Consider the following 27,012-nt stretch of genomic DNA (forward strand, 5'->3'; position numbering starts at 1 on the left):
TAGTTTGCCCTGGAGATGAGAGACTTCCTTACAAAAGCAGGAGTCACTCATTTGGAGAATGTTGGATTTGCAAGAGGAACAGGTCCAGTGCAGCAGAAAAGAGAAGCACGGAGGAGAAAGACAAGTAGGCCAGTGGCACTGAGGAAAGCACGTGGCAGAAAGTGTTTCACAACAGCCAGAAGCAACAGAAGGACTTGACAAGAGCCTGTCAGTGTGTGTAATTGTGTGCTTAGGATTTCTGTCAATGCATTCCAGTAACCCCAAAGTGAGAAATTCCCCATCAGGAAATGCCCAGAGGTAAGAAATGTTCATTGACTTTTAGATAGGACGTGGTTATGCTATATAACTGCTAAATAAATATGAATTCTTGAATATTTCTATATATGTTTTATCTACTGAGTGCTCTTAAATTTTACTGAGATTTGTGTTCGTTTCTTCTCCAGGGCTTTCTACTTTTGTTTTGAATTTCACTTGGAGAAAGTTATTCAGGCCTAATACTTGATTTTTCTTTTAGTCTTCATTGAGAATCTTAGCATAATTTTTGCTAGGTACATTTTAGGATAAATGGTAGATCTAATCACTCTGCTGGACATCATGCCATTCTATTCTTTATTTTGGGGAGAGTGGAAGGACAGAATAAATTCCAAGGAAGCATTTATATTTATATGCATAGATATTTGTAAAAGCACAGTCTGTTCATGACTGAACTTTATTCTAAATTTATTAATAGAATAGTAAACCACAAGTAATTTGGTTAGATGAGGCCTATTCAGCTGAAGTAACAATTTTTTTAATGAAAAGCCATGTAGATGTGAGTGCAGAGAATCTTCTCTGTCTTATTGCTGATTCTAATTTCATCATATCTGAGAATTAGTTGATATGTTGTATTCAGTGGCAGACTGCATTTTATAACTCCAAAAGTATTGTACTCCTATGAAAACTAAAATTTTAAGAGAACTTAAAATGATGTTCCAGATTAATTTCCATTATCAGGGAAGTTTTCCCCAACCTGGAATATATATCTGCAAAAATTATTAAATATAGTGGCTATTGGGTGTAGTTTTGAAACAATTTATACACTGGTTCCATGCAGAGTACATAAAGTAATTATTATTGTGTGATATATTTGCATCTATCAGTTAAAAAGTAATTTAAGACAAAATTTTATAATTAATGTAATTTTCTAACTAGAACAATCATTTCTACTTTCTGACAGTTGAGCTGTTTGAATCCAGAGGGGTGGTTTTGTGAACTTTATGGTGTCTTGTTATTTACTTTGTGCTGATCTTAACGTGAGGCATGTCTTTGTACATAGAAACCATTGTCTTTATTGACTGAGGTCAAAGAGGTACATCCTCATGTGACTGACTGGTTCCTAGGATCTGGGAGGTTGCTATCTTGCTCTCTTCACTAAAGTAATAATGCCTCAAACAACTTAGTAACTCTTTCAAAGCACTTTTTAAAATAGGAGCTGAACAATAAGCATATAATGAATTAATTTCTTGGAGTTCCCACACTATATAATAAGACTGAGTTAGAAGCAACTGCTGAGTAAATCGGGTTGTGTATTATTATGCATTGTGTTGTATTGTGTTGTATATTATTCTCTTCATCTTTCCTTGCCAGTAGTCCTAAGTCAAAACAGGAGGTGATGGTCCGCCCCCCTACAGTGATGTCCCCATCCGGCAACCCGCAACTGGACTCTAAATTCTCCAATCAGGGTAAACAGGGGGGTTCAACAGGCCAATCCCAGCCTTCTCCATGCGATCCCAAGAGTGGGGCCCATACACCAAAAGTGCTTCCAGGACAAGGAGGAAGCATGGGGTTGAAGAATGGGGCTGGCAATGGGTCAAAAGGGAAAGGAAAGAGAGAAAGGAGCATTTCAGCCGACTCGTTTGAACAGAGAGATGCTGGAACTCCCAGTGATGAATCAGAAATGAAAGGTATGTTAATATGCAAAAGTGCAGAAATATGGATGACTTTTGATTTTGATTGAGAGCTTCTATAATTGATTCTCTTCCTTTGCTTTAACAATGTACTAGCCATGAGCTGTAAAAGCAGAGCAAATTAATAAGAATATGTATTAGTTAGAAGGTGGATTGTTTCATAGATAGGATCCTAAAAGTGTACACACACACACACACATTTGACAAGACAAATGTTTAAATTTCTTAATAGTCTTTTTCTTTTTCGATATACTTGATTGGAAGGCAGATTCTCTTGGCCAGTAACATGATACAGAGAGTCTCAGTGGCTTCCTACCAGAGGACTCTTTTGTCTCACAAAAGAAAAGGACTATCTTTCTGCATATGTGAGGGAGGAATGTTTCTTCCATAGGTTTAAAGAGAAAATCTTCATTTTACAAGCATTTCATAAGGAGCAGAATTCAGAACTAATATATTTTACAGATGTAAGAAATTCATTTTATAGGAATTTATATTTATCTCTGGAATGACGCTGCTGAATTTGTAGTAGTTCGATGCTGCGAATCCCATAGCTTTTTATGTGGAATTATTTTTAACCCAGTATAACCTGTTTGTTAGTGCTCTCCACAAATAACAGCCTGCAATCACACAATTAGCCCAATTAAGAGTGTTGGTGCTGATCTTTAAAATCCTAAAGGGCATAGGGCCAGAATACTTAAAGGTTTGTCCCCTTTCATTCTAGAATACTGTTTCCTTAAGTTCTAATGGAGATATCTTTCCACATGTTTTATTATGATAGGGTAAATTATATTCTCAGAATTCCCAGCTCCAGAAAACTTAACTGCTAGAGTTTTTTTAAATGAAGGATTGTTCTTTAGGAAATGACTGCACAACGTACGTTGAGTGACTTCACATGCTATTTGTCTGCTTGGGATAGGCATGCCTAGTAACTTAAACAATACAAGTTTGGTTGATGGGACTAATTATACTGCCCATTAACAATGCTTTTTCTGTTGGCTCTTTCATTGCTATTTGGTGGCTTCCAGTTCCTCTGTAGAACTGTGTGAGCTAGGGAAATTTCTACAATAGCAGCATAAAACCAGTATAAATTCTATAATTGCAGTACAAATAGGCTTGGCCAGTGTCCAACTCTTTATAATATGTATTCATGTGTGTAGGGGTATTCCTTTAATGATATCATACATATATATTTGTTAGATTTAAATCCTGGAAGTCATATACTCATTTTCTTTTCCAGTTTTTCCTTCTGTTAGAATAGGTTGGGATAATTGATAATGTAACAACCATTAATAGTGATATTTTCCTTGGGTGCTGTCTAGTTTAATTTTTGTATCTCTGATGAGAAGATTGTTCTGCACCCAGAATTATTTGCTGAGATGGGCGTCATACTAAATAAATAAATAAATAAATAAATATAAACAAATAGCCCAAAGTCAACAAGCTACTATAGTAGACTTGAATCTGGTTCTCTCAAGTCCTACACAGGACATCCTACACAGGACATCCTCAAGTCCTGCACATTGGGAAGTTGTTTCTATTTTGATGCCTCCAGATTGCATTGCTTTGAACCACTTTGCCTGTTTGAGGCTTGGTACTAACTATAGTGTATATTGAATCACCGAGACAAGATATGTTTTTAACTATGTACAGAGTAAATGGACAAGGTTGAATTATTTTTATGAATATATGGTAAATTTCTAAGTTCTTGGAACACTTGTAATTTCACTTTAAATTAATATTTTAGAAGATTTTACCTTCTATTAGGTTTCTAATTAATTTTTTCTTATTGTGTAATGGATGTGAGAATGATCTTGAGGGACAGGGGAAAGAGATGCTGCCTAGGAATTGATCAAAAAAGATAGGGGAGACCCCGGAGTTGCTTAATACACAGAAAGTATCTTGGGAAAGACCCACCTTAATGGATCAGGTGGTTAAAAGCGAGCAGAGGAGATTTCTAATTTCAGGCTTGTAGGATTCTGCTAGTATAGCCTTAGAATAAAATTGAATTATCTCATCTGGTTATGTTTCTTGTCTGGCTTACCTGGAAGGGCTGACATGTTGTTTATAAATCTTATTTTTGATTTATTTGAACATTTTAAATTTTGTATCCATTTTAAATATTGAAAGCTGTTTTTAATAATGTATGCATTAGAATGAGTTGAATTTTTAATATTAATTAATTACAGGTAGTCTTCAACTTACAACCCCAATTGAGCTCAAAGTTTCCATTGCTAATCAAGGCAGTTGTTAAGTGAGTTTTGTCCCATTTTGTGCCCTTTTTTGCCACAGTTGTTAAATAAATAACTGCAGTTGTTAAGTGAATCATGTGGTTGTTCAGTGAATCTGGCTTCCCCCATTGATTTTGCTTGTCGGAAGCCAGCCTGGAATGTTGCAAATGGTAATCATAAGATCCTGGGATAGTGCAACTGTCATATATATACATGCCAGTTGCCAATCTCCTAAATTTTAATCATGTGACAATGGACTGCTGCAATGGTCATTAAGTGTGAAAACCGGTCATAAGTCACTTTTTTCAGTGCCGTTGTAATGGTCACTAAACTAATGGTTGTAAGTCAATGACTGCCTGTAATTTGCTTAAGTGCCAGCTAGTCACAAGCATCTTAAGACTATGGAATCATCTTTGCCCAATGGGATTGGCCCATCTCACTTGTGCTGGCAGAGGGGCCTACTGTGGATCCCATTAGCCAAGGAATGTCAGCTGTGGGATTCAGGAGAATAGCCTTCTCTACCACAGCTCCTGCCCTTTGGAACATCTTGCTACAGGAGGTAAGGTCCGCCTCCTCTTTTAGCCTTCAGGAAAGCCCATAAAACCTGGCTATGCCGGCTGACATGGGATCCTGAAGGAAAAACTACTGGCTGGAGGGGGTTGGTATACTAACAGAGAACCCTCTCCTCCAAACCTTTGTTTTTAGTTTGTTTTATTTTTTTTATAGTTTTTGTAATTTTTTTTATAATTTATAAATTTATTTATAATTGTTATTATATGTTGTTTTATCCTGATGTAAGCAGCTCAGAGTTGCCTGAATTGTGAGATGGGCGGCAAATAAATTTGATAAAAATAAACAAACACAAACAAGCTTTGACACAAATGCCCCACAGCTTTAGGAACCAGTAAAGGAAACCAGAACTTTATATTTTGAGGCTGCATTTTCTCCATTGACCTGATTGCTTTATTCTCTTTATTTTGCCACTTTGTAAGCCTGAGACAAGAACCATGTTGTATACTTAATTTTTTGCAGTATTTTATACCCCCCTTGCTTTAATAATAGCTGAATATTGGGACAGTTTTGATTCCTACACAATATCAGTATTCAGTTTTTAAGTGAGCCAGGAATCTCTTTTGTACTTAAACTTTTTTTAAAAAAAAATCATGTTGATTATAAGTGATATTTGTTATATATGTGCAGAGTACAAGGAGCTGAAGCAGCTGGTATGTTTGCTGAACCATGAAACTTGTTTTGTGTGTTACCTATCTCAAATGTTTTATGAAATAGTTATTTCTTCCAAAGCTTTCAGCTAGATGCCCTATTGCTTAGGATGTTCCCTTGCTTCAAGGCTTCTAATAAGTAACATGAATAAATTATTTTGTAGATGGAGAACAGTTCCCCCCCAAAAAAATTCTGTTTCACTTAAATTAAAAAGTGGATTGTTGAAAAAATTAAAACCTACATTCTACTCTTCAAAATAGAACTTTCTTCACTTGTTTCTCTCTAGAACTTGGTTCTGCTGAACATACAAAATCACAAGATGCGTCGCATACAACACACTCCATGGTTCCTTCAAATAGTTCAGTTCCGCGGTCTTCCACACCTTCCCATGGTCAGACTACAACTTCAGAACCAGGAAGCATACAGAAGACTCCATCCAAAGTGGTCTATGTTTTTTCAACAGACATGGCTAACAAGTAAGTGGATCCATTTTTAAATAATTTTATTAAAAATTAAAATTATAATGGTAAAAAATTAAACTAAAAAATAGTACAAAAAGAAAAAAATAGAAGCTGCAGAAAAGGAAAAGAAAAGATAATGGAAAAGGAAGAAAAAATAATATGGTAAAGACAAAGAAAAAAATATAAATAAATTATTTCCCCCTTCGTCCCAACAAATATAATCAATTTTAGTGGCTTATCTTAAAATACAACAAATGATCTCTGTTTCCCATATCCCATCTCTTATCTATGAACAAATCTTTAATATCATCATCAAAACCTGATCAGCAAAACATTAAATGTTACTAGAGATAACATATCTATTTTAACCTTGATCAAGTAAATCGATTTTATATTCCTTCCTTTTACTTTCAGCAATCTGGATTTCTTTTCATTTTTTTGTCCTTTTTCACAGCTTTGACAACCCTCCTTTGTAAATTCAGTACAGGAAAATGATCAAGGTCTTTGTCATGCCCAATGCCGAATATGGCAGTGAAATCCAGTTGAATTCTATTCTTTATTTGCTTATACTTTTTGGACAGGAAATTGCTATAACCTTCTAAACTTATAGCTATATCCTGAGGGATTCTCGATTGTGAATACCCTAAACTTCTTCCTCTCTCCATTCAGCTCAGGACTGCACAGTCTCTTAATTTGGGCTTCTCTCTGGAATGTGCTGCCTCCTCTCTGGGAAACCGTGGTGCTATTGAGATCTCTCTCACCCCCCCCCAGTACACATTCCATCACAGGTTTCTTTACATAGGATTATCTTCATATTTTATTATTGCCATCCTGTAGAATAATGCCAGATTTATCTTTTTGAATGTTGTTCTTAATGAGAAGTGACAGCCAGTCATATCTTCCTATTATAAATACATCTGATGTAATTATTATCTATAAATCTATCACATCATATGTGTGATACATGTTTTTGTCTGTGTTGAAATAGGTTTAATGTAAGAAAGCTAAAAATACTGTCCCTATATGATAGTGCAATATTTGATTATCTCCCTCTATATTTCAGTGCAGAATTTAAAATGATAATCTACCAGGGAAGGACAGTATCAGTTTAGATTATCATTTATTGTAGAACTTGAGTGACTGAGGAATGTGTGGGTGGATGAGGAAGAGAACTGGTAGAGGATGGAGGCACAAATGGAAAAGGGAAGAAGGCCTAAAGAATGGAGACTTCTGAAGAAAATGGAATTAGTGAAAAGAAGACTTAAGACCTGTACTCTAAATGATTCAAGACAATGGGAGGAAGGCCAGCACATCCAAAATTGTGTTGTGTCAGTTGAATGTCCTACCATCATGGATTGAAAAATCAAGAGTTAAGGTTTCAGTTATTATGATTGTTGTCTTCAAGGTGAAGCAGTCAATCTTTGCATCTGCAGATGCCAGCATTCAGAGGTTGATTAGCAGTCAGCATGAGAAGCAGCAGATACAGTGGCAGGAATAAAGAGTTACTCTTACCACTATTTAGCAGGAAGGCTACAGGATGTAGCAAAAGGAACTACACGAACAACTGCAAAGGCAAAGCAGCATGGAAGGATCAGGAAGTGGAGGAGTATGGCCACGGTTGTACCAGACACACAGGGAAATAATGGGAGTTACCAGGCAAGGACTGGTTCAGCCTGGTTTTGTTCAAGTACTGCAGCTTGAACTGCTGAGAGAAAGTTTGGTGGAAAGGAGAGGAAGAATGGTAACTCCCTGAGTGGAAGTAGAAAACAAAGATTTTCCCATTGGATTGAGATAATATGGAGGTTAACCTCAACCTACATGAGAACTGGATGGAAGAGATTGGTCAGGGGAAATTATAGCAAAGAGACAAGTTTGGCAGGATATGGGCAACATGAGTTTTACACAGCATTGGAAAATTATGGTCCACTTTCTACTTCTGTGATTTCTTCCCCAAATCTTAAGTCAAGATGGTTAGAACTTGGGATCAAGCCAAATGCCAGGTCCACTTGCCATAAATCTACCACTATCCATGATCTCATTGTGAACAAGAGGACAGATATTGGTATATATTACTGATAACTGATTGGTAAGGATGAGTGTGTTCTGTATCTGAGATGTATTCACTTGAGTTTCTGGTGCTACATTAGCCTTCATACTTAGGCAAGGAAGGAGGAGTGACAGTCATTTTCTGTGAGTCCTTGTGAGAAGCGCTATTTTGTATGTGACTGGAGGTAAGGCCTTGTTTGTATGGTAAGACTTGTAGGAGAAGCTAGGAATGCTACTGTTGTATTGTTGAATTCCAGTTCAAGTTGCTAGCATTTAACAGTAAGTTGATTGTTGATTCCCTTGTCCTCCTGATTCTGATTGAGTTCCATTCTACTGTCAATGAAGCTAGACTCTGAAATTCATGGCCATAGACTGGTCTGAGGTTATCATGGGTCTAATCAAAGAGATATGTTAGATTTGGTCTTCAACTCAGAACAGATGACGTGTTGGTGGAAAGCATTTCCTTTAACAGTTTGTCAACTCCAATAACTCTGGGGTTAATGAGGCCCAACATTTCCTGCAGAGAGAATGGACCAATTAAGATGGTTTCTCCAAATTCCTAATGGACTTCACAGGCTTATAAAGAGCATATGAAAATTTATGAATGGGAAGTTCTGTTGGGCATATAGTTAAGCTTTGGAATACCGAAACAATAAAAATGCTTGATAGGATTGCTCCTGAATGACTTCTTCTGCTTTGTACTTTAAGGAGTTCCCGTGAGATGAAATGGCAGAAAAGATACCTAGAATGATAATATAGGGGGGGAAAGTGAATATAATTGAATGTGGATACAAACTTAGCTCTGAGCCATCATTACAGGACTAGAGAGATTAAGTGTTGTTACTTCTACCATTCTGTATTTTTAAAATGACCTGAATCTTGTTGAGTAAGGCTGGGTCAGAACCAGGAATGAGCTACTGTGAAGGAATTTGTGGATAGAGTTGCTCATTTTTGCACAGAGTTCAGTTGGGAACCAGTCTGACCAAGGTGATGTCCTTGAAATTGTGAATCTCCAATTGATTAGAATCCTTGGTAAGGTCACTTGTGAACTTGATCCCTTCTAGGTCTGTGTGGCTAGTATGAAAGTCTGAATGTCAGCAAATGTCTTTTTAAGAAATTTCTTGAAAGATGTGCTGGTATGACTCCTGCTTAAGAGGACTTTCCTGAACTCACCCATGTTAAATGACTATTGCCTAGTCATCATCCTTTCCCTTTTAGAGAAGTTTGTGAGAAAGGATTCTGGAGTAAGCAGATTATCTACACCAGGGGTCCCCAATCTTGGTCACTTTATGACTTGTGGACTTCAACTCCCAGAATTCCTCAGCCAGCAGTCCACAAGTCATAAAGTGGTCAAGGTTGGGGATCCCTGATCTATACCTGTTGTTCTAGTCATGGATAGTGGCTGCTCTCTATGGCAGGATTAGATGCAGGGAACATGTCTCTTGTCCTGATGCTTCTTTCATCATCCTTCAGTACCATTGACTATAGCAGTGATGTCGAACCTTTTAGAGACTGAGTGCCCAAACTGCAACCCAAAACCCACTTATGGATCGTCGAATGCCGGGTGGGTGTGGCCCATTGGGTGGGCGTGGCTGCGATAACGGCAGACTGGGTGGGACTAAAAAGTTCAGTCAATCAATTCCAACTTTGCAAGACCTTTTTTTTCCCTGTGAGAAGTTGAAATTGATCTGATTGAACCTTTTTTTTTTTTTTGCACATGGCAGCGGAGGCCTAAAGCGAAAAGGTTTTATAAAACCCAGCTGAAGGCCTAGGACTGGGGCAACGGCGCACGTGCCCATAGAGAGGGCTCTGAGTGCCGCCTCTGGCACCCGTGCCATAGGTTCGCCACCACTGGACTATAGTATTGTTCTGAATTGCCCAGTAAAAGATGTGATAGAAGTCTTGACCTGACTGGGAAACTGCCAAGAGTCTGTATGAGGAAAAACACAAGTTACGGCACTGGATTTGTAGAATGATTTGATTATAAGTATATATCGCTTTGTCTGACATTAGCCGCTAGAATCTATTCAATTGAAACAGTAGTTGTAAATAAAGCAAAACATGTTTTTTTTATATATATTTATCAACTGTTCTTTTGGGCAATGAGAATTCAGTTACAGAAGGGAACTTGATTTTTTATGGCAGAGAAGAATATGCTAAATGATGTCTTAGATGCATCTGTTTTGTTTTCCTCAGGGCTGCAGAAGCTGTATTGAAGGGACAAGTAGAAACCATTGTCTCTTTTCACATTCAGAACATCTCTAACAAGGCAGAACGAAACAGTGTATCCTTGGTAAGTAGCTTGATAAATGGAGAAGAGAATGGAAGACAGAAAGCTGGGCAGAAATTTGTTATATTATTTGTATTACCATGCATTTTTTCCTGCTACGAGAAGTGCTGTGCAGTTTTGTCCTCATTTGCCAAAAGAGTCAGGCTTGCTTTCTGTAGCTTGACTTGGGTGGGTGACTTTTGGTTTTGGTTCACATAGACAGAAGGTTCTGGCTTGCATAAAAATGTTGTAGCCCAAAATAAATTCTTCACCTTCAGAACTTGAACAAGATCAGATGATAAAATCTTATGTTTGTGAAAGCCATCTTTGATCAATTTCTTCTTAACAAGAGCCATATAAAATTCTCTGTTTTCTTCAGAACACTCAGCTTCCGCCTCTCCGAAATGATTCAAAGCCTCAAGTTCCATCACAGCTCCCTACATCTCAAGAACAAACTCCTCCCCAGAATGCAAAAATGCAGCAGACTCCTCCCATTCCAGTTCCAGCACCAGCACCTAAATCTACTAGCTCTTCTTGCCCTATTGACCAAGACAATCCTAGCCTAGAAAGTAATGTGATGCCTGCAGGAAGTCCTGCTAACTCCACTCCTCTACAAGCTGAAGGATTTGGGCAAACTTCAACTCCCAATAATCGAGCAGTTAGTCCAGTTTCCCAAGGGAGCAATAGTTCCACTGCAGATCCTAAAGGTCCCAACCAGCAAGTATCTGGAGGAGATCCACCAAACATGGGTGAAAATCCAGATGGGCTATCCCAGGAACAACTGGAGCATAGAGAACGTTCTTTACAAACTTTGCGTGATATTCAGCGAATGCTTTTCCCAGATGAAAAAGAATTTGCTGGAGGCCAAACTGGGGGGCCCCAGCCAAATTCTGCAGTTCTGGATGGTTCCCAAAAGAAATCTGAAGGGCCAATACAGGCAATGATGGCCCAATCTCAAAGTTTAGGTAAAGGGCCAGGACCCCGGACAGAAGGAGGGGCTGCATTTGGTTCCCAAGGGCACAGAGACATGCCATTTTCACCGGATGAAGTTGGACCACCATCCATTAATTCACAATCTGGTCCTATAGGACCAGACCATCTGGAACACATGACCCCTGAACAAGTAGCCTGGCTGAAATTGCAGCAGGAGTTCTATGAAGAGAAAAGGAGAAAGCAAGAGCAAGTTGTACAGCAGTGTTCCTTACAGGACATGTTAGTTCACCAGCATGGGCCACGAGGATTAGTTAGAGGCCCCCCACCTCCATATCAGATGACCCCAGGTGATGGCTGGGGGCCTGGAGGCCCTGAACCCTTTCCTGAAAGCATAGCAATGCCTCACTCACTACCTCCAAGAGGCATGGCCCCCCATCCCAATGTACCTAGCAGTCAGATGCGACTGCCTGGATTTTCTGGAATGATAAACCCTGACATAGAAGGTCCCAATGTCCCAAACACCACAGGTAGACCTGGGCTTTCAGGTGTTCCTTGGCCAGATGAAGTGCCAAAAATTTCAGATGGCCGCAATTTTCCTCCTGGGCCAGGTGTGTTCAGTGGTCCTGGACGAGGGGAGAGGTTTCCAAATCCTCAAGGTTTACCTGAAGATTTATTCCAGCAGCAGTTAGCAGAAAAACAACTAGGACTTCCTTCTGGCATGAGCATAGAAGGAATTAGGCCTGGCATGGAGTTGAACCGGATGATTCCCCCTCAAAGACACATGGAGCCTGGCAATAACCCCATCTTTCCACGTATGCCAGTTGAGGGACCCATGAGCCCTTCTCGGGGGGAATTTCCGAAAGGAATACCACCTCAGATGGCAACTAGCAGAGAGTTGGAATTTGGGATAGGCCCCAGCAGCATGAAAGGGGATGTGAATCTGAACGTCAACATGACTTCCAATCCACCAATGTTACCTCAGAAAATGAGGGAAGCTGGAGTGGGTCCAGAAGAAATTATGAAGATGCGCACAGGTGTCTCAGAAATGCTCTCCTCTCAGCAAAAAATGGTTTCCTTGCCATTTGGTGAGCATCCTCAACAGGACTATGGGATTGGCCCAAGACCTTTTCATCCTATGTCTCAGGGCCCAGTTGTTGGTCTCCGGAATCATAGAGAGCAAATAGGGCCTGACCAAAGGACTAACAATCGTCTTAGCCACATGCCACCTCTACCTCTGAACACCTCCAGTAACCCAAACAGCCTCAACACAACTCCTCCAGTTCAACGCAATCTTGGACGCAAGCCCTTGGATGTCTCTGTCGGTGCCAGCCAAGTTCATTCTCCAGGCATAAATCCACTTAAATCTCCCACAATGCGCCAGGTTCAGTCTCCCATGCTGGGTTCTCCTTCTGGAAACCTCAAGTCTCCCCAGACTCCATCACAGCTGGCAGGGATCCTTGCAGGTCCAACTACGGTAGCCGCAGCTGCTTCAATCAAATCTCCCCCAGTTATGGGTTCTGCTGCTGCTTCACCGGTCCACCTCAAGTCTCCATCCCTCCCTGCACCTTCTCCTGGATGGACTTCATCTCCAAAGCCCCCATTGCAGAGCCCTGGAATCCCACCAAACCACAAAGCATCTCTTGCTATGTCTTCACCAGCCATGATGGGAAATGTTGAATCAGGTCAGGCTTATTTTTTTTTTCTTACGTCTTTTTGATCAGTAGTGTCCCTTGCTTGTTTCTAGATTGTTTTGCTCTCATACTAGTAACAATTGCTCAGCATTTGAGCAGGTCAATTTGTTTCTCTTGAAGTTCTATGGTTTTATGTATCAGAACATAGTAAAAATCATCTGGTCTTTAACAGTTCTTAAAAGTAGGTAAATACAATCTCAGATGAACAACACATGATATATTACACCATGTCATCATTTATTTTACAAAAAGAAATCCAAAATGGAGAAGCCATGTGTGAAACACTAAATATGCCTTGAGATAGCTTGAGGAACCACCATTAGCAGCAATAACTTGAAGTAATCATTTTCTGTATGACTTTATTAGTCTCTCACATCCTTGTGGAGGAATTTTGGCCCACTCTTCTTCACAGTTTCTTTTCAGTTCATTGAGGTTTGTGGGCATTTATTTATGAACAGCTCTCTTAAGATCCCGCCAATTGGGTTGAGGTCTGGACTTTGACTGGGCCATGCAACACCTTGATTCTTTTCTTTTTCAGCCATTCTATTGTAGATTGGCTGGTGTGCTTTGGGTCATTGTCCTGTTGCATGACCCTGTGTCAGCCAGTCTTTAACTGTTAGACAGATGTCCTCGCGTTTGCCTCTAGAATACTTCGGATACAGTGGAGTTCATGTTCGTCTCAATGACTGAAAAGTGCCCAGGTCCTGAGGCTGCAAAACAAGCCCAAATCATTACCTCTCCACCACTGTGCTTGATGCTTGATATGAGATGTTTGTGCTGATATGCTGTGTTTGGTTTTTACCAAACATGGCACTGTGCATTATGGCCAAACATCTTCACTTTGGTATCGTCTATCCAAAGAACAGTGTTGTGATTTGTTCAGATGCAACTTTGCAAATCAAAGCTGTGCTGCCATCTTTTTAGAGAGAAGGCTTTCTCCTGACAACCTTTCCAAACAAACCATACTTGTTCAGTCTTTTTCTAATTATACTGTCATGAACTTCACCATTTAACATGCTAACTGATTCTTGTAAGTCTGAGATGTAACTCTTGGTTTTTGTTTTGTTTTTTTTGCAATTTTTCTGAGTATTGCACGATCCGATCTTGGGGTGAATTTGCTGGGAAGATTGGCAACTGTCTTGAATGTTTTCCACTTGTGAATGATCTTCCTCACTGTAGAATGATGGACTTTAAATTGTTCAGAAATGGCCTTAACAGCCTTCCCAGATTTATGAGCAGCAACAAGATCATTGCTAAGGTCTTTCCTCTTTATCGATGTGTTAACACACACTTCAATGCTAGAGACTAGCAAACTCCTAAAACGTCAGCTTTTATAGAGGTAGTCACACTTGCTGATGATCCATTGATCAAGAGCACTTGATTAGCAGCACCTGGCTGCTATTTAGCCCCTGCATACGTGTGGAATCAGTAAGGATATAACTTAATTTTTCCACACATGGCTTCTCCATTTTGGCTTTCTTTTTGCGAAATAAATGATGACATGGTGTAATATGAGGGTGAAGGTTCGTTCTCCGAACTTGTGGGTTGGTTTCCAAACGTTTCGTTACCAGGCTAGGTAACATCTTCAGTGGCGTTCAGGGGATGTCTGTTTCAGTGCGCTTCAGTTTATAAGGGCTTCAGGTGTGGGTGTTTGGATAGTAACCACCATTTGGTAAACTCTCTGTATTTTAGTGGATGTTAGAGATTTGACACAAATGCTCGCTCTCACTATACATTCACATAGAACTTAGTTTAGATTTGGCTATTGTGAATTGTCAGAGAAATGGCAGTTGAAATTTTCATGGATTTTACCATTCCACAAAATGGAATTCCTTGGTCTTGAGTCACATGGCTTTGTTTTCCCTGAAGAATTGCAAGTGCCATTTAATCTTCCAGATTAAAGCAGAGGTCCCAACCTTTTGGGCACCAGGGACTGGTTTTGTGGAGAGAGATTTTTCTGCGGACCGGAGGGTGCGTGCTTTTGTGTGCTGCCTGCATCTCGCGGATGGGGCTTTCCTTGTTTTGTGCGGACCATTTGCTGGCATGCCACAGCCCGGTACTGGTCCGTGGATCAGGGGTTGGGTACCCCTGGTTTAAAGGCAACAGACTATTCTCACCCTGTAAGGTTGTAATAAAACAAGTCTCAAATGTGCAATGTTTGCATGCAGTTGTTTGATAGATCCAGCCTTGGGAGCAATTCAGTCTATGAAATCATGTTATTCCAGGAATTAGGAAGGCAACCAAGTCAACTATTTGGGTACACTGTCCTCTAGTGTTTCAGAGAAATCATTGCAATGGAGCAGTGATCTGATTTTGTTAATAGTAGGGATCTCTTGTACTTCCGAAGCCAGCAGAATTTTTACTTGAGTAGTGGTCAAANTTTTTTTTTTTTTTTAAGAAAAAAAGCACTGTGTATGACACACAAAGGTGTATAATAGAGTTGACGTTCCTAGGAATATTTGTAACAAGGCAAATGATTTGGCATTGCTGAAAAATTGATCAAAAAATGTGAAAACTGCAGTTCAATGTTTCTAAATGTAAGATCATGCACTTAGTGAAAAAGAATACTTTGCAGAGTATGGTATTAAACAGAACAATAGAAGAAAAGGATTTAGATACACCCATAGCAGATGACTGTATAACAAATAAGCATTGTGGGCAGGCAGCTATGAAAGCAAACAGAATTCTGGAATGCATCACTAGCGGGGAAAAGGAAGTCCTAATCCAGTGATGGTGAACCTTTTAGAGACCGAGTGCCCAAACTGCAACCCAAAACCCACTTATTTATCGCCGGGTGCCAGGTGGGTGTGGCCCATTGGGTGGGCGTGGCTGTGATCGTGGCAGACTGGGTGGGTGTGGCCAAGGTGGGGACGCCTGTGGGGGCCAGGCAGGGTTGGGGGAGATCCAGGGGGTCTCTGGCAGGTGGGGCAGTGGGCAGGAGGCTCGTCCTGTGGGGTGAGGTGAGGAGAGGCAGGGGCCAGGGGCCAGGGGCCAGGGTGGCTGCTGCCTGACACCATTGGCCCCCGCACACAGAGGCCAGCGAGTGCATGGGGGCCGACATTGTCCGTCAGCAGCCACAGCCTGCCGGCCCCTCGACTGGCGCACTCTGGGGCTCCGCAGCCCGCCGCCAGCAGTTCAGAGAAGCCGCCTCTGAGCTGGACGGATGGCCGACAGCTGAGGAGGTGATGCAGTGGGTCATACCCGGGAAAAGGAGAGCATGCGAGGCCAAGAGGGATGGGATGGGGGGGAGGGAAACCAGCCATGCTGGGATGCATCCGGCCACATAGGACCTTGGTGAGTTAGCAGGCGGCTGGTTGAAGAGGGATGGTTGCCATCTCCAGGGCATAGTGCGCGTGCCCACAGAGAGGGCTCTGAGTGCCGCCTCTGACACGCGTGCCATAGGTTTGCCACCACTGTCCTAATCCCTCTATATAGGGCTTTAGTCACGCCCCATTTGGAATACTATGTTCAGTTCTGGTGACCTCCTGATATTTAAAATATTGACAAGATTGAACTAATCCAGAGACAAACACATATCAGGAGAGATTGGAGGAACTGAATATGTACAGCCTGGAGGACAGAAGGGAAATAGGGGACCTTTAAATATATCAACAATGTTAATAAGATTGTAGAAGGCAGTATTTTCAATGTTAAGCAAAAATCAAGAACCCGGGGGCATAACCTTAAACCAACAGAAATGAAGTTCAAAAGTAACCTTAGAAAGTATTACTTCACAGAAAGAGGAGTGGAAACTTAGAACCAACTTCCAGTGGAGGTGATGGGTCAATCATCAGTAACTGAGTTTAAACATTCTTGGGATAAATATATGTTCGTCATCTGACAAAAAAATTAAAAAATAAAATCTCAAAAGGGCAAACTTGATGGACCACTAGATCTTTTTCTGCTGTTAGTTTTCTATGTTTCTGCTCTGTTCAGATATTGCTGGTGAAGGAGAAGCCACCATTTCCGAATGACAATCTTCTCCACTAATAAACAGCAGTAAATAGTAGTATATTTTTCCAACTGTTCCTTTTTCTGGGATTCTTCTAATCTTGATTGGTCTCCTCTTGACATCCTTAAGTTTGTCAATGTTCTTACAAAAGTTCAGAGCCCAGAATTGGATGCTATATACTAGGTGTAGTAGGATGAAGATAAAATTACAGAAATTGATCCTGAAATTACATTTTTGTTATTGTAGTCTGATTGCATTTGATGGTGGTGGTTGTTCGTAGCAGCAACACGGTGTTAGCTCCAGTATGTGATCATGCTCCATCCAGATCCTTTTCATATGTATTGAGGCCCAGTATGGTTATCCAATCTTATATTCATACTTCTGTTTTTTCTTATCCAAATATGTTACATTGCATTTGCCCCTTTTGAAGTTGATGTTGCTATATTCTTTATTTCTGCCCATTTTTTCAGTTTGTTAAAAACTGAATTTAGGTATTCTTTAAGAAGTCTCTCTTATCTTTTGTAACCTGCAAATTTGGTGACCTTCTAGCTTCTCATCTAAACAATTGTATCACTGATGTATACTTACTGGGAAATATTGTTCATTTAGATGTATATCTGGCTAGTGTAGTATGGCACAGCCTGCATTTTTGCATCTTCTCTGCTAGAATTTCCTGGGAGATCGTGTCAAATGTTTAAGTCAAGGTACTACGCCCACTGCACTACCATAATCACTTAAGCTGGTCACCCTAACAAAAAGGAGATCATGTTGATTTAGCATGGTTTGTTCATGATAAACCCATGTTGGCTTCTGTTAAGCAGCCATTGTATTCCCAATGCTCCCAAAGTGAAATTAATAACTTAAGAGTTTTGTCTAATATTAAGCTAGCTCATCTGTAGTTATCAGGGATGTACTTCTGTTTTTCTCTTTTGAAGATTTGTCCTTTTCTAGTCATCTGGGACTATAAGTTTCAGGCAGGGGGACTTTGGAATGATATCAGCAAACTTTTTCAGGATTCATAGATGTGATTGAACTGGTTCTACAGATTTAACTAATTTATAGTAATCAGGGGTTCTCTACTCATATATCTTGAGTGTCACATTGTTTTTTCTGTTTCATTCCATTTAAACACAGTTCCCTTTGGGGAGAAGACTCAAAGGAAATCAGGAGTCATGCCTTTTCTTATCACCTGTTACTATCTGACATTATACAAGCAGTTTTTCTTTCTTTCTTTTACTACTGACATGGCAAAAAAGCTGCATTAATGTCTTTAGCTTGCCTATTTTCCCTTTATGCTTAAGCTTTTATAACTTTCTGCAAATAGCTATTTGATGGTATACCTCTTTGATGAAGCAAAATGCTCAGATTTCATTTGAATGTGAATTAGAAATTATTTTTAGAAATTCAAAAGTCACTCTCTGAAATAAGGTTCTCTTCTTCACTTTCGAATTATTAATCTGACGGTAGTAATGTTTCCAACCAACACATAGTCCTTATCCTTTTATTTGTCCTATCTGAGTACTAACCAGATTTAATTATAGAGTTATTAAAATATAGTGCTTTACTATATACAGGATGTGGTTTAAATTCTAAAACAGCGGTTCTCAACTTATGGGTCGCGACCCCATTTGGGGTCGATCGACCATTTCACGGGGGTCGCCAAGCAAGGCTGTCCGCCATTTTTTTCCCCTTTTCCGGCGGGTGCCTTACCTCCCTTGGGCTGGGCCAGCTGGTGGTCGGCCTGCTCCGTCTCTGCCGCTTGCCAGCTACGCCTCGGCCGGAGCAGGGGGCGGAACCACGCATGCGCGGCGCTCCCGGGCAGGGAAAGTCCTCGACTTAACGACCGGTTGGGTAGTCCTCGACTTACGACCGGTTTAGTCCTCGACTTACGACCGGTTTAGTCCTCGACTTACGACCGGTTGGGGGTCGCGGCATTAAAAAGGTTGAGAACCACCGTTCTAAAACAATTTTGCCTAGAATTTTTGCTATGGTCACTAATTACTATCATATTAGAATATTAGAGAAAAATTACAAGCTAGTTAGCCTTTTGCATTAAAAATAGTTTGTAACAGTGTGTGAACTTTGAAGTGCTTCCTGCTTGTTTGGCTTTACTTCCCATGTCCTCCGAAAAGGAGCTGTAATGCTTGCATTGGGATTTCCGCTGGTAAGGTAACTAATATTCAAAATAAATGTTTAATTAAAATAGGGAAGATTGTGAAAGTGGTATTTTGTAAGCATTCATTTTCTTCCAAAGCCACCTACAAATACAATACCTCTTGCCCTGGCTTACCAAAACAGATGGTGACTACTACCACCACCATATTCATTAATGCCACCTTGTTGTGAGATGGGCAGCAAACAAATTTAATAAATAAATGCTTGTTTTCAAACTGCTGCATAATCCTATGTAGTACATATATTGTATATAATATAATTCTTGACTCTTGTGGTGCATTTCTTGTAACAAAATTATCATGAAAAGCTGAGATGTAGCCCATCTTTCTTCCTTTCATTTAGGCACTCATATAACTCGGTATGACTGTTGAAGACAAACCTAGCTATCACAAAAAGCAAAACGAGCAACAAGGACAGAATATGTCTCTTCAGGGTTATGTCCTTTTTTTATTTGAAGATTGATGGGCTAATATTGGGAAGATCCTATTTTTACAAATTAGCTAAAGGTCAATTAAATTACAGCACCTTTCTCTATCCATCATAAAAATTCTAGAACACTTTAAATCTTAATTAGCCTTGAATAGTTAGATCTTGTGGTCTCCTGTAATCATTTATTCTGAAATACAGTGTGGCCAAAGGATGGCCTTTGGAGAAAATGATTGTTGTGTTCAGTTGTTTTTTGGTAGACAAATTGTAGAACAGTTTTCCTGATAATAGTGGAAGATCGTGTGCCTTGCATACAGCAAGATCTCAGTGGAAGATCTCAGTGGAAGATCTCAGTGGAAGATCGTGTGCCTTGCATACAGCAGATTCTAAGTTCATCCCTCGCATATTCAGTTTAAAAGATCTAGCAATAGATGTGATGAGGAATGCCTTTTCCTGCTGAGGAGAAATTCTATACGATAAAGCAAGATTAGAACAAACCAAAATGTTATTAAGTAATTTCAAATGGCTGCAGGAGCTTCTAAGTTAGAACCCAGGAACTTTTGGCAATGCATATATTTCTAATAAAATTTATTAAGCAATGTCCTTTTTTAAAAAAAAATTATTAACTTGCATGTATTTGTTTCCAGGTGGTGCACCGCCTTCAACAGTTAGTCAGAATGTTCCTGTGACTCTTTCTGGAAATCTTCCTTCCAGCAGTCCTTATACAATTCCTCCAGAACCTACCCTGTCTCAAAATCCTCTTTCTATTATGATGTCCCGGATGTCCAAGTTTGCTATGCCCAGTTCAACACCGCTCTATCATGATGCTATCAAGACTGTAGCCTCATCAGATGATGACTCTCCTCCAGCACGTTCCCCAAATTTACCATCAATTAACAATCTTTCAGGTAAATAGCAAGAATCCTGATCACATACAGTTCTACCATCTGTCTCGAGATAATATAAATAAAAATACAGTTATGATGTGGGGAAACAGACGAATTTGTGGATTTTGCTCACTAAGGTTGTACCAATAAAAAGCGTGGTTTGAGGGCAAAGAATTGACTATGATTAGCCAGACATGAATTCACAGTGAGCATAGTAATATGTTTCGTGGGACACACTCCTTATAAGCATTTATGCAAGGGCTTTCCCCTTACTGGCCCTTTCTTTTTCTGTCTTACCTTTCTACCATCAGTACTTCTCTGAATATATTTCTTTATATTTAAAATGGAGCACTGTGACTTCCAGGTTTCTTTAAATTATACAGTGGTGTTTAAAGGTTTATGAACATTTGGAATTTTTAGTATTTCTGCATACATATATAGATCCACACAAGCCGTCAAACTAGATAAAGAAAATCCAGTTAAACAAATGGGTCAAAAACATTTTGCTTGTTCATTTGTTCATTGAGAAAAATAAAAGTGATATATTTGTGTATAGCAAAAGTATGTGAGCCTTTGCTGTAACTGGTGTGTCTCGTGGGCAGCAATAGTTGGATCTAAACATTTCCATTAACTGTCTTGCGTATTGACTTGGAGGAATTTCAGATCATTCCTCCTTACAAAACAACTCAGGGATTTTTGTGGGCTTCCTTTCATGAAATGCCCACTTACAAACCTTCCACAGTATTTCTATGGGATGAAAATCAGACTTTGATTTGGCCATTCCCAAATAATTTTATTTTGCTTTATTCACTATTTGTTTGGATGACTTGTATGCTTGGGTTGTTTTGCTGCATAGCCAACTTTTTCTTGAGCTTCTATTAATGGACAGCTACTCTGACATTTTCCTGTAGAATTTGCTGGTACAATTCCAAACATAATGCTTTTCATAAGACAAAGCTTCTATTTTGGTTTCATCTATCCATGAATACTCTTCTGTAACCTTTTAGCTTAGTGGTTCTCAACCTTTTCTTCACTATGAACTCCCTTTAAATATCATTTATGACCACGGACCCCAAGATTTAACTCAAGATTCAAATCGTAACATTTCTTCAATCCTATGAGGACACCCTGTGATGGCATTGCAGCCCCCCCAGAAGTCTGTGGATCACAGGTTGAGAACCATTGTTCTACTTATCCATTCAGCCATTGCCCATTACAAACTGTAGATGGGCATCAGTGTTCTTTTTTTGATGGTAATGGCTTTTTCCTTGAAATCCTAACAGGTGTACCATGGTTGTTCAGTAATCTATTGATGGAGATTTTATGAACATTGACATTTGCCAATGAAAGAGAGGCTTTTATTTTCTTAGACAACCTGGGTTTCTCTGAGACCACCAGAGTATTAGGCCCCTTGTCCTTAGTTGGTGAGCTACTCTTGGCTAGGGTAACAATGGTATTGAATTGCTTCTATTTGTATATGATCTGCTGACAGTGGACTGGTAGACTCCAAATGTTTTTTTTTTAAATGTCCAGCCTGGTGAGTGTCAATGGTAGAGTCCAAACATTTTTTAAAAATATTTAAAGCCTGGTGGTTCAGAGAGACTAGTGTGGCTAATAAGGTTGTGTAGAAGTTTAAATAAGTAATTTGATTTGGAGATTAGACTGAATTAAATCATTGAATCAAATGTTCAAATTTATCAAAAGTATCATGAAAGTTTCAGAATACTTTGGAGAGCATTCAAATAATGGATTTTCTGACTTCAGAGATTTTCATTCATTTTTGTCTATTTCCTCAGACTTGAGGTAAAAAGGGATTGAGGTAAGGGTATGAAAGTTGAAAGTGTGAAGGTTCTTTGATATATAAGAAAGGTTATATTATTTCTGAAAATAGGAATACTGAAGTGCATCCTGCTTTTTGTGTGTCAGTTTTTAGCTAGAATTTGTGTAGGCAGATTTGCTTGGAAGAAGAAAAATAATTCAGATTTATTCTGTTTGTCTTCCTTATATAGTTTGCATTTTCTTCTATAGGCTTGAATCTTTTATCCTTACTCTAGTTTGCTTCTCACTACATGTATTGTAGTGCCTGTTGGTCTCTGTACTGCCTGTCTGGCATTCATTAGCACTTTTAGTGTCCTTCAATCATACCTATTCTTTAAAAAAATAATTTTCTTTTTCTCTGTTTGTAATGTGTATGTCTTATCTGGTTCTGAATGAATTCTTTTCATTGCCTGGGTGAGTTTGAGACGGCATCCTTGCTGTTGGACTATTTTCTATATAATTCAGCCCCTTGGGGGGCTGGGTGGGTGTGGCAAGGGTGGGTGCGGCCTACTGGGTGGGCGTGGATGGAGTGGGTGTGGCCTACTGAGTGGGCATGGCCAGCTCTACATCGTTCGCGTCAAGGGTGCTTGTGGGAGCCTGGGCAGGAGTGGGACAGATCTGAGGGTCTCTGGCAGAAGGGGGTGGAACCGGGGCAAGCGCCAAGGCATAGTCCATTTCTTCATTCCTCCCCAGCATGCACCCAGGGGGCGGGGCCGACACAGCAGGGGCTGGTTCCTCGGTGTTTCTAGACGGCCTTGTGGAGCTAAGATTGAATGCGTTTCAGCATAGATGGTCACCACAAAATTGTACATTAGCTCCTGGCCGGCCTGGGCCAGGGCCAAGGCAGCGGGGGCCGTTCCCTCACTGTTTCCAGGATGGCTTCGCGGGCCACATGAAACCACTCCGCGGGCCGCATCCGGCCCCCGGGCCTTGTGTTTGGCATGTCTGATCTAGAAAAACAAGGCATTCTTGAGAGTGAGATTATTAAACTGTTGTAAGATTTTATATATAAGTTGAGAGTTTTCAGCATTGTTTCAGTAGTTTTTATAAGCTCTTTGGAGAAATTTGGAATCTGGTGCTGGTGACTATTAAAAATTATGCTATAAAACATATTACAAACTTGTCTGATTAAAATCTGCAGGATTAATTTTTTATCCTATGCTTCTTTTTTTTAAAGATAAGGCAGGAAAAGCATGCAGAGCATCATCTGGAATTTTTCCAACCCTTTTACTGGCAGTGGCTATAGGAGGCATCTGTATTTTCTCCTAGTAATAAAGTAATATGGTATATTTCTGTGTGTATATTTCTTCTCTTCCCTCATGCCGTGTGTGCATGAGTACATCACACTGGAAAACACAGAGCATTTTTAAGATGTTTTTATCCCAACTTTATTATTTTTATAAATAACTCAAGGCACTGAATGTACCTAGTACTCCTCCTCCTCCTATTTTCCTCGTCCTATTTTCCTCAAAGCAACAACCCTGAGGTGAATTGGGCTGAGAGAAAGTGACTAGCCCAAAGTCACTTAGCTGGCTTTCATGCCTAAAGTGGGATTAGATCTCAGAGTTTCCTGGTTTCTAGCCTGGTGCCTTAACGACTAGACCAAACTGGCATGCACTCCACTCTGATGACAGGAAAGGAGAGAGAGAAGCTTAGAATGGAAGAGTCAGTAATATTTGAAGGTGCTAACTAGCCCATAGTACTGAGTTTTGGGGGATAGTGGTGGATATTTTTTGTCCATAGCCCCCAGACAAATCTGGTCTATTTTTGTACTTAAGATACTTTCTTGTGCCTGGCATGCCAAACTGGGTCCCATTCCATATAGTTTTCAGAGTTACTATACTGGTAGAGTTACAAACTCTGTTATAATGGACATTGATTTTTGTCAGAAGGCAGTTGTGAAGGTCACCATGGTGATCATGGGAAGCTGTGACTGTCCTAAATTAGTACAAATTGACAAGTACCCAAGTCACAATCATGTGATGCAGGGATGCTGCAGGAACCGTAAGTCAAGGACCAGTCATAAATCGGTGTCATCATTTTGAACAGTCGCTGAATGAGTCAAATCATTAGCCAAGGACTACCTATATCATACTGGGTTGGAAAGACTAGGCAAGATAGAGAAAGAATAGAGTATTGTTTCCAGAATTCTTTCCACTCTTGATTGCTGTCCAATTTCTGAATTTTCTCTCTCTACAGTTTCTAGCTGATCTGGCCCAATTTTGAACATTTTGTTGTTGTTGGCTTCTCCCAAACAAAAACTTGATCCAATTCTGTTTGGTTTTTAGAAAGTTATTCTGCTGATGAAGAAAGTTCCAAGCTCCTTTATCTAATCTCTGTCCAGCATTCTGTAGAACTAGAAAGAGCAAATTAGCGAAACCAAGAGAACATGGCTTTTTGAAATCTTTCCAGCTATTTTATCAGCAGTATATGAGGTGCTATCTACATCTCCTGTGTTTCCAGGCTAGGCTGGATAAAGCCCTTTGTTGGATGGGTTTTTATGTGTTGTTTTGCTGGATTTCCCATCTTATTCATTGTATAGTGTTTATATCTTGTTCCTGGCAGGTGAGTTAAGCCATAGCTAGCAGCTCCACCTTTCCTTTATATACACGGGATATTTTTTTATTGAACATCCTCTGGAAAGTCATGGCTCACTAACCAAACTATCCATAGCAAAGCAAGGCATACAGCTCAAGTCTGAGCTGAGGTGCATAATGGAGATAGATAATTATTTGTAAAACAGGAAAGGATAAATCTCGGGAGTAAGAACATTGTAGGCACAAGCAGAAGTTGGATGCTACTTCAGGCTGTATGCTTAGGATCAAGCATGCTTATGTAGCATACCTGCAAGTTGTTTTCAGAAGAATGGTTTTCTGTGGAACATACTTTTAAGAAATACTGTTCTGGAGGTCTATACCTGTTTTCATCCTGCTTTGTCCCCCAAAAGCCGATGTTTCTGTATTTCCCCATTATAGTTTATTGTTGAATTTTGCTTATCAGATCAAATTGGTTCAAATCTTGAATAACAGTTTCAGCTCAAAACCTATAGTCATTAAATTTTACTTATATCTTGCTTGGTTCATCCAGAAACCTCCAATGGTTATTAATGCTTAGAAAAAAACAATACAACAGCAGGTTGGCTGTAACTGTCTGGATTTCTTATTTATATTACTTTAGGAAATTTTGCTTGTAATTGTTATAGCTTCTTGAAACAGTATAAGAAACATTACATTTATTTCTAGAGCATGATTTAATTATTGTATTGATATGTTCTGAAATGTATTGAGTTTGGGTTTCTCCTGTGAAAATACTGATGAGATTGTAAGTGGTACTGAAAATACTGATTTTGTGTAAGTGATATATGGCCTAGATTTTGTGCCTTAGAATCCCTTACAGTGTAACATCCTTGCTTTGGCAGAGAAGCCAAAGTTTAAAAAAATTCAATCATTTAGACAGTTGTGAGCATGATCAATATGGATCTATATCTATGTTTTTCTATATTTGTGTTTTCTACATCTGTGTATACCTTAGGAGAGAAATGTTTCTCTAATAATAGAGAAGAAACAAGTATTTGAAAAACTGGGTATATAGAAATATCCTGCATGAAACTCTATAGTATAGTAATGAAGAAAAGTGGTTTTGTGTCTATTAAATGATTTTATGTTTTTACTTATTTTGTTCTAATGTGCTTTTCCCTTGTTTTCTCCAGGAATGGGCATTAATCCCCAGAATCCTCGTCTTTCTGGTCCCAACCAAGCAGGCCCGATGGCAACTCTTAGCCCAATGGGAATGACACAGCCACTAACTCATAGTAATCAGTTGCCCTCTCCGAATGCTATGGGAGCCAATATACCTCCTCATGGGGTTCCTGTAGGACCTGGTTTGATGTCACACAATCCAATGATGGGCCACGGTTCCCAAGACCCACCAATGGTACCTCAAGGACGCCTGGGCTTCCCACAGGGATTTCCTCCAGTACAATCTCCTCCCCAGCAGGTGCCATTTCCTCATAATGGTCCTGGTGGAGGACAAGGCAACTTCCCAGCTGGAATGAGCTTCCATGGGGAAGGACCTCTGGGGCGACCCACCAGCATGCCCCAAAGTTCAACCGATCCAGCACTTTGTAAGTCTGGAGGTCCAGGGGGACCAGACTCTTTCACAGTTCTAGGAAACAGTATGCCTTCAGTTTTTTCTGATCCAGAGCTACAAGAAGTGATTCGCCCTGGAGCCACTGGAATACCAGAATTTGACCTGTCCAGGATAATTCCATCCGAGAAGCCAAGCCAGACATTACAGTATTTCCCTCGTGGAGAAGTACCAGGCCGCAAACAGCCACAGAATGTTGGGCCTGGCTATTCTCATATGCAGGGAATGATGGGAGAACAGAATCCAAGAATGGGGCTGGCATTACCTGGTATGGGAGGCCCTGGTGGCACACCTGATATTCCTCTTGGCACAGCATCCTCAATGCCAGGCCATAATCCTATGAGACCCCCTGCCTTTCTTCAACAAGGAATGATGGGACCTCACCACCGGATGATGTCACCAGCACAAACGGCAATGCCTGGCCAACCCACTCTAATGAGCAACCCAGTAGGCATGATTCCAGGCAAGGATCGAGCGGCTGCTGGGCTATACAGCCATCCAGGACCTGTAGGTTCACCTGGTATGATGATGTCAATGCAGGGCATGATAGCACCTCAACAGAACATCATGATTCCTCCACAGATGAGGCCAAGGGGCATGGCTGCTGATGTAGGAATGGGAGGATTTAGCCAAGGCCCTGGAAATCCAGGGAATTTAATGTTTTAAGCTGCTACATAAAGACTGGATGGTTCCAATCCTTGTTGAGATGAGATTCCAGGAGCACAGTTTGATCATGCAATAGGTGAAAACAGACCAGAGGATGCTTTGGAAAATCTCGAATGTATGGAATTTCCTGAAAACAAATGAATTCAT

The 27,012-nt window shown here is 40.2% G+C and overlaps 1 protein-coding gene across 1 annotated transcript; it reads left to right on the top strand.

Annotated features, from left to right (window-relative positions):
- The first annotated feature begins 12 nt into the window (after nucleotides 1-12).
- BCL9 (BCL9 transcription coactivator) lies at nucleotides 13-27,012 on the top strand. The gene is made up of 7 exons (XM_015817713.2): nucleotides 13-297; nucleotides 1,627-1,943; nucleotides 5,682-5,871; nucleotides 10,099-10,195; nucleotides 10,551-12,786; nucleotides 19,996-20,256; nucleotides 25,763-27,012. Exons 1-7 carry the CDS (start codon nucleotides 245-247, stop codon nucleotides 26,863-26,865), a joined length of 4,257 nt encoding a protein of 1,418 aa, XP_015673199.1. The 5' UTR covers nucleotides 13-244; the 3' UTR covers nucleotides 26,866-27,012.

Source organism: Protobothrops mucrosquamatus, unplaced genomic scaffold (genome assembly GCF_001527695.2).
Source record: "Protobothrops mucrosquamatus isolate PMUCROS unplaced genomic scaffold, P.Mucros_1.0 scaffold624, whole genome shotgun sequence".
Taxonomy (NCBI): domain Eukaryota; kingdom Metazoa; phylum Chordata; class Lepidosauria; order Squamata; family Viperidae; genus Protobothrops; species Protobothrops mucrosquamatus.

Bases quoted from the DNA above. Each gene is read 5' to 3' on its own strand.
- BCL9 (XM_015817713.2), top strand. From the start codon at position 245: ATGCATTCCAGTAACCCCAAAGTGAGAAATTCCCCATCAGGAAATGCC. The intron at 10,196-10,550 runs GTAAGTAGCTTG...TGTTTTCTTCAG, and splicing joins AACGAAACAGTGTATCCTTG to AACACTCAGCTTCCGCCTCT. The intron at 20,257-25,762 runs GTAAATAGCAAG...TGTTTTCTCCAG, and splicing joins ATCAATTAACAATCTTTCAG to GAATGGGCATTAATCCCCAG.